Below are 10,204 nucleotides of genomic sequence, written 5' to 3'. Positions count from 1 at the left end.
GAAATCAACAACAGGAAATCCAAGAAATACCCAATTATTTGGAAATTAAACAACATGCTTCTAAATAACCCATGGGTTAAATGAGTCACAAGAAAAATTTAAAAACATTTAGAATCAAACAAAAATGAAAACATCAAAATTTATGAATTACAGCTAGAGCAATGCTTCAGAGGAAGTTTTTTTTTTTTTTTTTTTGAGACAGAGTCTTGCTCTGTTGCTCAGGCTGGAGTGCAATGGCATGCGTGATCTTGGCTCACTGCAACCTCCGCCTCCTGGGTTCAAGTGATTCTCCAGTCTCAGCCTCCTGAGTAGCTGGGACTACAGGTGCCCACCACCACGCCCGGCTAGTTTTTGTATTTTTAGTAGAGACAGGGTTTCACCATATTGGTCAGGCTGGTCGTGAACTCCTGACCTCAGGTGATCCAACCGCTTCGGCCTCCCAAAGTGGTGGGATTACAAGTGTGAGCCACCGCAGCCGGCCTCAGAGGAAATTTTTTTTAGAGACGGTCTCACACTGTCACCCAGGCTGGAGTGCAGTGGCACTGTTATAGCTCACTGCAGCCTCAAATTCCTGGGCTCAAATGATCTCTGGCCTTTCAGGCTTTTGAGTAGCTGGAACTACAGGTGCAAACCACCATGGCTAGATAATTTTTTTTAACTTTTTGTGGAGACAGTGTCTTGCTTTATAATTTTATTTTTTGTTTTTATTTTTTCCTAGCCATTAGACTATGAGGGAAAAATTAGTAATTTTAGATGCCTATATGAGAAAATAAAGTATTTAAAATCAGTAACCTAAGATTCTACTTTAATATACCAAAGAGCAAACTAAATTCAAAGAAAGAAGGAAACTGATTAGCATAGAGATCAATAATAGAAAATGAAAAATAGAAAAAAATTAACAAAGTCAAAGTTGAATAGAAAAAAATTAACAAAGTCAAAATAGGTTCTTTTTTTTTTTTTTTTTTGAGACACAGTCTTGCTCTATCACCCAGGCTGGAGTGCAGTGGCCTGACCTCGGCTCACTGCAATCTCTGCCTCCCAGGTTCAAGCAATTATCCTGCCTCAGCCTCCTGAGTAGCTGGGATTACAGGCGCCAACGACCACGGCTGGCTAATTTTTGTGTTTTTAGTAGAGACGGGGTTTCACCATGTTGGCCAGGCTGGTCTCAAACTCCTGACCTCAGATGATCTGCCCGTATTGGCCTCCCAAAGTGCTGGGATTATAGGCGTGAGCCACCGCACCCGGCCTGCAGCTGATTCTTTTAAAAGAGCAACAGAATTCACAAATTTCAGCAGACTGACCAAGGGAAAAAAAAATTACCAAAGTCAGGAAAGAACAGGCAGACGTCACAATTCTACAGATGAGAAAAGACTATATGAGGATCCTTTGAACAATTTTATGCCAACAAATTATACAACTTGGATGAAATGGACAATTATTTTTGAGATGGAGTCTTGCTCTGTTGCCCTGGCTGGAATGCAGTGGTACAATCACGGCTTCCTCCAACCTCCGCTTCCCAGGCTCAAGCAATCCTGCCTCAGCCTCCCTAGCAGCTGGGACTACAAAAAAACACAAAATAAAAAAAATTAAAAAAAATTAGCCATGCAAGTGTAATCATAAGAAAGCTGGAGTGGCTATGTTAATATCACATACAATAGACTTTTTTTTTTTTTTTTTAGACAAAGTCTTGCTCTGTCTCCCAGGCTGCAGCGCAGTGGCGCAATCTCACCTCACTGCAACCTCCACCTCCTGGATTCAAGCAATTCTCCTGCCTCAGCCTCTCAAGTAGCTGGGATTACAGACACCCACCACCATGCCCGGCTAATTTTTGTATTTTTAGTAGAGACGAGGTTTCACCCTGTTGGCCAGGCTGGTCTCGAACTCCCGACCTCAAGTGATTCGGCCTCCCAAAGTGCTGTGATTACAGGTGTGAGCCACCGCACCTGGCCTAAAACCGACAATTTTTTTTTTTTTTTGGGTGGAGTCTTGCTCTGTTGCCCAGGCTGGAGTGCAATGGCGCAATCTCCACCTACTGCAACCTCCGCCTCCTGGGTTCAAGCAATTCTCCTGCCTCAGCCTCTCGAGTAGCTGGGATTACAGGTGTGTGCCATCATGCCCAGCTAATTTTTGTATTTTTAGTAAAGACAGGGTTTCACCATATTTGGGCCAGGCTGGTCACGAACTCCTGACCTCAAGCTATCCGTCGCCTTGGCCTCCCAAAGTGTTAGGATTACAGCACTTTGTGCCTGGTCCCAAGATTCATTTGCCATCTTAAAATCAATTACTATATCATTTGAATAGAATGTGACAAGAACGACATGATTATCTCAATAGGCAGAGAAAAAAAAATACAAAATCCAACATCCTAAAAAAACTCTCAACAAACTAGGAATAGAAAGGGACTTCTGGCCGGGTGCAGTGGCTCACGCCTGTAACCCAGCACTTTGGGAGGCAGAGACAGGTGGATCACCTGAGGTCATGAGTTCGAGACCAGCTTGGCCAACATGGTGAAACCCCGTCTTTAGTAAAAATATGAAAAATTAGCCACATGTGGTTGTGGGCACCTCTAATCCCAGTTACTTGGAAGGCTGAGGCAGAAGAATCGCTTGAACCCGGGAGACGGAGGTTGCAGTGAGCCGAGATTGCGCCATTGCACTCCAGCCTGGGCAACAAAAGCAAAACTCTGTCCCCCCGCACCCGCCCCCCCAAAAAAAAATTGCAAAGGAAAAAGTGTCTATTCACAGACGACATGATCCTGTATGTAAACAAATCCCAAACAACACCCCAACACACAAACTAGAAGACAAATTTAACAGTCAAATGGTACAAGATAAATCTATAAAAATCAATTGTTGCTGAGTGTGGTGGCTCACGCCTGTAATCCCAGCACTTTGGGAGGCTGAGGCAGGTGGATCACCTGAAGTCAGAAGTTCAAGACCAGCCTGGCCAACAAGGCAAAACCTCGTCTCTACAAAAATTAGCTGGGTGTGGTGACACATGCCTGTAATCCCAGCTACTTGGGAGGCTGAGGCAGGAGAATTGCTTGAATCTGGGAGACGGAGGTTGCAGTGAGCTGAGATTGCCCTGCTGTACTCCAGCCTGTGTGACAAAGCAAGACTCTGTCACACACACACACAAAATCATTTTTCTGTAACAAGAAACTATGAAAATTAAGAAAATTCCATTCATGGTAGCATTAAAAGGAAATACTTATTTTATTTATTTATTTTTTGAGACGGAGTCTCACTCTGTCACCCAGGCTGGATAACAGTGGCCCGATCTCTGTTCACTGCAACCTTTGCCTCCCGGGTTCAAGCAGTTCTCCTGCCTCAGCCTCCTCAGTAGCTGGGATTACAGGTGCACACCACCACGCCAGGCTGTTTTTGTATTTTCAGTAGAGACGGGGTTTCACCATGTTGGGCAGGCTAGTCTTGTATCAAACTCCTGACCTTGTGATCCGCCTGCCTCGGCCTCCCAAAGTGCTGGGATTGCAGGCATGAGCCACTGCACCTAGAAAAGGAAATACTTATAAATAAATAAATTTAACAAAATAAGTGCAAGACTTGTATTATACAATGAAAACTACAAAATATTGCTGAGAGAAATTAAAGAAGATCTAAATCAGATCTAAATCCCCAGGGGTGATTCCTACTAGGGAACACTTGGCACTGTGTGGACAGATTTTTGGTTGTCACAACTTGGAGAGGATGTTGCTCCTAATGGGTAGCGGCCAGGGATGCTGCGAAATATCTTACAATGCATAGGACAGCCCCCATAACTAAAAATTATCTGGGCTCAGTAGTGCCAAGGCTGAAAAATTCCCATCTAAATAAATGAAGAGGCGTTTCATGCTATGGATTGGAACAGTCAATATTGTCATGATGGCAATTCTCCTAAAATTAATCCAACAATTCAACAGTTCAACATAATCCCTGTCAAAATCCCAGCAGGATTTTTTTTTTTTTTTTTTTTTTTGGGGATGGAGTCTCGATCTGTTGCCCAGGCTGGAGTGCAGTGGCGGATCTCGGTTCACTGCAACCTCTGCCTCCTAGGTTCAAGCGATTCTCCTGCCTCTGCCTCCTGAGTGGCTGGGATTACAGGCGCGTGCCACCATGCCCAGCTAATTTTTTTATTGTTAGTAGAGATGGGGTTTGACCATGTTGGTCAGGCTGGTCTCAAACTCCTGACCTCATCATCCGCCTGCCTCGGCCTCCCAAAGTGCTGGGATTACAGGCATGAGCCACTGCGTCCTGCCTAAATTTTTAACAAGAACAAAGTAAGAGGACTTACAGTATCAGATTGCTGCCCTCGCCTCCCCTCGTCTCCCCTCCCCGCATTGCTCCCCTCCTCTCCCCTTCCCTCCTCTCCCCTCCCCCCAAATAATTGGGACTCCTAGCAGAAGGGTTACCCCAGTTAAAACCTACTCAACCCAGAAGAATGAGACAAACCAAGGGAGATGCCAATGAAAAACGAGAGATTATCAGGCCTGGAGATGGCAGCCAGCCACTCATACCCCAATGGCAGGCCAACCTGGAAAACTGTCCCCTGTAGGGTTTCCAAGGATGACATCTTGTCCTCCCCCTTGGGTTGGTCCCACTCTTGAAACAACATAAAAACTTAGAACCTAAAGAATACCCTCATACCTTCCCCTACCTTTTCTTCTTTTCTTTTCGAGACAGGGTCTCGCTCTGTCACCCAGGCTGGAGTGCAGTGGCGTGATCACAGCTCACTGCAGCCTCGACCTCCTGGGCTCAGGCAATCCTCTCACCCCAGCCTCTCGAGTAGCTGAGACTACAGGTGTGCGCCACCACACTCAGCTAATTTTTAATTTTTTTGCAGAGACGGGGTCTTCCGATGTTGCCCAGGCTGAGAAATTGTTTGTGATTATGGGTTATGCACAGATTTCTCAGCCGCAACACCAAAAGCATGATCCATTAAAAAAAGGTGATAAGGAACTTAACAAACTTTAAAAGGTCTGCACCTCAAAACACATCATTAAGAAAATAATTAGGCCAGGCGCAGTGACTCACGCCTGTGATCCCAACACTTTGGGAGGCCGAGGCAGGCGGATCACCTGAGGTTGGGAGTTTGAGGCCAGCCTGGCCAGCGTGGTGAAACCCCATCTCTACTAATAATACAAAAAGTAGCCGGGCGTGGTGGCACGCGCCTGTAATCCCAGCTACTCGGGAGGCTGAGGCAAGACACTCGCTTGAACCTGGGAGGCGGAGGTTGCAGTGAGCCGAGATCGCGTCACTTCGCTCCAACCTGGGCGACAGAGCAAGACTCCGTCTCAGAAAGAAAGAAAGAAAAAGAAAGAAATAGCCGGGAGTGTTGTCGCGCGCCTGTAGTCCCAGCTACTCTGGAGGCTGAGGTGGGAGGATCGCTGGAGCCCAGAAATTTGAGGCTGCAGTGAGCTGAGATCGTTCAATTGCCCAGGAATTTGAGGCTGTAGTGAGCAGAGATCGTTCAATTGCACTCCATTGCTGCCCACTGCGCTCCACTGTTGCCCAGGCTGTCCTAGAACTCCTGGCCTCAAGCGATTCTCCCGCGTCAGCTTCCTAAAGAGCTGGGATTACAGGCGCGAGCCACCGCGTAAATGCGCTAATGTATGTCAGGGCTTTATAGTAAGCATATAGTTTAGTCCTCGGCAAATGTTAGCAGACATGGGATATTTGTCGGTGCCGGGAGCTCTCAGTCCGGGGCGTTTTCCCACACCCAGCTCTGCTCAGCGCTCCGGACGCCTACAGTCACTATGGTAACGGCCAACGACTTCCGGAAGAAGAACGGCGGCCGGCGAGGGTCATTCCCAGCCGCAACCTGAGTGGGCTGAGCGGGGAAGTGCAAAGGGGCAAGTTACCCGTCCTGGCGTTTCTGGGGTTCGCCTCGGAGGCTAGCCTCGGTGCTCTCGCAGGCTCGCTCGCTTCTGCATCCCCGTTGCCGCCCGGAGCCAACTCTTAAGTTCTGGACGCCAGGCCTGAGGCAGTTCCGCCATGGACTTCTCCAAGTTCCTGGCAGACGACTTCGACGTGAAGGAGTGGATCAATGCGGCCTTCAGGGCCGGCTCCAAGGAGGCGGCGTCCGGGAAGGCGGATGGCCACGCAGCCACCCTGGTGATGAAGCTGCAGCTGTTCATCCAAGAGGTGAACCACGCCGTGGAGGGTGAGCCGCTCGGGGCCCTGGCCGCGGGACCCTCTCCTCCTCTCGGCTGGGCAGAGGTCACCGAACTTGCGTGAGGCACTCAGGTGGGCGGGGCACGCATGGACAGCAAATACCCTCGGCAAAAGAGCAAGCCCCGAACTCCTGATCACGTCAGCGGGAGTCTCAGCTGGCTGCCGGGCTGTCTTGAACACTTGCTAATTTTGGGTGTTGTTTTTCCTCCTCTGGCTGGGCTATAAGTTTCCTTTTTCTTCTCTTTCTTTCTCTTTGTTTTTTTCTTTTGAAACAGGGTCTCTCTCTGTTGCCCAGGCTACAGTGCAGTGGCTCGATCATAGCTCACTGCAGCCTCGAACTCCTGCACTCAAGCGATCCTCTCGCCTCTCGAATCGCTAGGACTACAGGCGCGAGCCACCACGCCCCACAAATTTTGTTTAAAAAAAAATTGTAGAGATGGGATCTCACTGTGTTGCCAGGCTGGTCTCAAATTCAAATTCCTGGGCATAATGGGTTTTCCAGTCTTGGCCTCCCAAAGTGCTGTGATTATACCTGTGAGCCACCACATCTGGCCTGAAGTTTCCTTTTGGAACTTAAAAGAGTGGATCTTATTGCAGTAGCTCTTCTCTAAATAATTCAATAGCAGATCTCTGGGATTCCCTTTTTATTATTATCCATAGGCACTGGAAGACAAGATGGATCTTTTTAAATGCTAGAAGTTTTAACCAGTTCTTAACATGTCTTTGTTGAGGCACCTTCCAGAACATAAGATACAACAACTCCAGTTTCTGTTATAGTGACTTGAATCTCAGAGTCAAGAGCCCAGTGTCAAAGAAAATTGGCTTTGACTTTTTGTAATCTAGGAGCACGAGTCTGTGAGATGTTTATTCAAAGAGTTAAAGAGCCTGTTTTGTACCAAACAATAAACTGTAAAAAGAAAAAAAAAAGTGAATTTTGAGAGTATGAAAGAATAGCCAACGGATCCTTATATCTGGAAAAAACGTATTATAGTATAGGTGTAAGAGAATGACACAGATCTGGAAAACATTGTTTTAGTGGATTTTATTTCAGCTGAGGAAGATAGGCTGGTCTCAGTGGAGACTTAAACCCTTTTTTTTTTTTTTGAGACAGGGTCTCATTCCTCATTCTGCTGCCCAAGCTGGAATGCAGTGATACCATCATAGTTCACTGCAGCCTCAAACTCTGGGTTCAAGCAGTCCGCTCGCCTCAGCCTCCCAAGTAACTGGAACTATAGGCATGTGCCACCATGCCTGGCTAATTAAAAAAAATTTTTTTTTAGAGACAAGGTCGCACTATGTTGCCCAGGTTGATCTCAAATTTCTGACCTCAAGTGATCCTCCCATCTTGGCTTCCCAAAGCCCTAGGATTACTGGTGTGAGCCACCACGCCTGGCCTAAACCATTTGTTGAGGATAAGTTAAATTATAAAAAATAACATGCACTGGCAACCATTTCATGTAACTCCTCAACTTGACTTTTATTCACCGTGTGTTGATTCACTGTGTGTTGATTCAGTACATACTGCACACAAGTCTCTCTCCTAGGCTCAGATGGAAAGACCAAACAGACTGCTTCCACTGGGAGTGGATAGTCCAAGAGATGTTCCCATTTTTGTTTGTTTTTTTGAGACGAAGTCTCGCTCTTTCCCCCTGGCTGGAGTGCAGTGGCGCCATCTCAGCTCACTGCAACCTCCCCCTTCTGAGTTCAAGTTATTCTCCTGCCTCTACCTCCTGAGTAGCTGGGATTACAGGTGCGTGCCCCACCCCTGGCTAATTTTTGTATTTTTAGTAGAGACGGGGTTTCATGATGTTGGCCAGGCTGATCTTGAACTCCTGACCTCAGGTGATCCACCCACCTCGGCCTCCCAAAGTGCTGGGATTACAGGCATGAGCCACTGTGCCCGGCCAGATGTGCCCATTGTTTAAGAAAAGGTAGGGAGGGGGCTCTATTTCACTGCAGATTGTTTTCTTTCTTTCTTTTTTTTTTTGAGACAGGGTCTCACTTTGTCACCCAGGCTACAGTGCAGTGGTGTGGTCACTGCTCACTGCAGCTTCACCTCTCGGGCTCGAGGAATTCTCCTGCCTCAGCCTCCTGAATAACTGGGACCACAGGCTTGTGCCACCATGCCAGATGGCACAATTTTTTGATTTTTTGTAGAGATGGGGTCTCACTATGTTGTCCAGGCTGGTCTCAAACTCCTGAGCTCAGGCGATCCTCCAGCCTTTGCCTCCTAAAGTGCTGGGATTACAGGCGTGAGCCACCGCGCCCAGCCCTTATTCTTTATTGTACCTTGCATCTTTTACTAATTATTGAGCATCTACTATGCATGTGTCCAGAAATGGGCAGTGGGGAGGAAAAGTTTATCTTGCTCGAGCTTGCTGCCTGTGGGGAAGATAGAAACAGTAAATTACAATGACAGATGGCTTTACTCAGAATAGAATCTGGAGTTGTGAGAACTGGCAGGAGGGTGCAGTTACGTCTTGTTTAGGAGAATCATAAAGCACTTGCCCTGTGTTAGACCTTGAAGGAAAACTTTGTAGGGCAAAGAGGAAAGGACATTAATAATAATATAATAGCAAATTGGCTGGGCGCAGTGGCTCATGCCTGTAATCTCAGCACTTTTGGAAGGCTGAGGCGAGAGAATCACCTGAGGTCAGGAGTTCCAGACCAGCCTGGTCAACATGGTGAAACCCCATCTCTACTAAAAATACAAAATTAGAGGTGGATGTGGTGACATGCGCTGTAGTCCCAGCTACTCAGGAGGCTGAGGCAGGAGAATCACTTGAACCCAGGAGGCAGAAGTTGCAGTGAGCAGAGATCCCACCACTACACTCCAGCCTGGGTGACAGAGTGAGACTCTGTCTCAAAAATAATAATAATAATGATATAATAGCACATATATGAGGTTTGGTACATGTCAGACACTCTTTTTAGTGCTCTATATGTATTAACTAAGTGATTCTGAAACATGGGTTGCAATGCTTTCCTCGCCTCCCCTTATCCTTGTTCCTGCCCTCAGGAACAGGGAATATTTGGAAATTGGTGGGAGGTTTTTTTTTTTTTTTTGAGATGGAGTTTCAATCTTGTTGCCCAGGATGGAGTGCGATGGAGTGCAATGGCGTGATCGCGGCTCACTGCAACCTCCGCCTCTCGGGTTCAAGCAATTCTCCTGCCTCAGCCTCCCGAGTAGCTGGGTGTATAGGCATGCACCACCATGCCTGGCTAATTTTGTATTTTTAGTAGAGATGGGTTCTACATGATGGTCAGGCTGGTCTCGAGCTCCCAACCTCAGGTGATCTGCCTGCCTCGGCCTCCCAAAGTGCTGGGATTACAGGCATGAGCTATTGCACCTGGACTGTGGGAGCTTTTTTATTTATTTTATTTATTTTTTATTTTATTTTATTTTTTTTAATTTTTTTGAGACGGAGTCTCGCTCTGTCGCCCAGGCTGGAGGGCAGTGGCGTGATCTCGACGCGCTGCAAGCTCTGCCTCCAGGGTTTACACCATTCTCCTGCCTCAGCCTCCCGAGTAGCTGGGACTACAGGCGCCCGCCACCACGCCCGGCTAATTTTTTGTATTTTTAGTAGAGACGGGGTTTCACCTTGTTAGCCAGAATGGTCTCGATCTCCTGACCTTGTGATCCACTCGCCTCGGCCTCCCAAAGTGCTGGGATTATAGGCGTGAGCCACTGCGCCTGGCTGTGGGAGCTTTTTTAGTTGTTGCATTAAAGGGGTGACATTCAGTGGCATTCAGACATAAGACATTCAGTGGGAGGACCCAATGGTGCTTAATGTCCTGCAGTGCTTGGTACAGTCCTGCACAGTGAAGAATTGTCCTGGCCTAAATGTGAATAGTACCTGCTTTTGGGCATGGTTATCTAATTTAAACCTGACAGTTATCCTTAGAGGTAGGCACAGTTATTATGTCCACTGTAGACTTGTAGAAACTGAGGTTGAGAGAAGTTAAGTAACTTGCTCAGCATCATGTTCCTAATGAATGGGGAGGCTGGACTGAACCCAGACAGTTGGCTCCAG

The 10,204-nt window shown here is 47.2% G+C and overlaps 1 protein-coding gene and 1 long non-coding RNA gene across 4 annotated transcripts in view; one reads left to right on the top strand and one right to left on the bottom strand.

Annotated features, from left to right (window-relative positions):
• Window positions 1-3,196: 3,196 nt before the first annotated feature.
• Window positions 3,197-5,980, bottom strand: LOC129137408 (uncharacterized). Its single transcript, XR_008539992.1, has 2 exons — window positions 5,858-5,980; window positions 3,197-3,510 (listed from the first exon to the last, which is right to left on the bottom strand). It is a non-coding gene; the product is annotated as an uncharacterized LOC129137408 (long non-coding RNA).
• COG7 (component of oligomeric golgi complex 7) overlaps window positions 5,779-10,204 on the top strand; it is a 64,734-nt gene continuing 60,308 nt past the window's right edge. The window contains exon 1 of one of the 3 annotated variants that reach the window (XM_510875.8): window positions 5,779-6,159. In XM_510875.8, the coding sequence (XP_510875.2) occupies window positions 5,991-6,159 (169 nt within the window). In that variant the 5' untranslated portion in view covers window positions 5,779-5,990. Of the gene's footprint in view, window positions 6,243-10,204 lie in introns of all 3 variants that reach the window. The other 2 variants (XM_063796853.1, XM_009430497.5) reach the window with 2 other exon arrangements.

The sequence above is a fragment of the Pan troglodytes genome, chromosome 18, assembly GCF_028858775.2.
Source record: "Pan troglodytes isolate AG18354 chromosome 18, NHGRI_mPanTro3-v2.0_pri, whole genome shotgun sequence".
In the NCBI taxonomy this organism is placed as follows: domain Eukaryota; kingdom Metazoa; phylum Chordata; class Mammalia; order Primates; family Hominidae; genus Pan; species Pan troglodytes.
The sequence above is the reverse complement of the archived record's forward strand: the minus strand, read 5'-3'. Positions and strand labels throughout refer to the sequence as shown.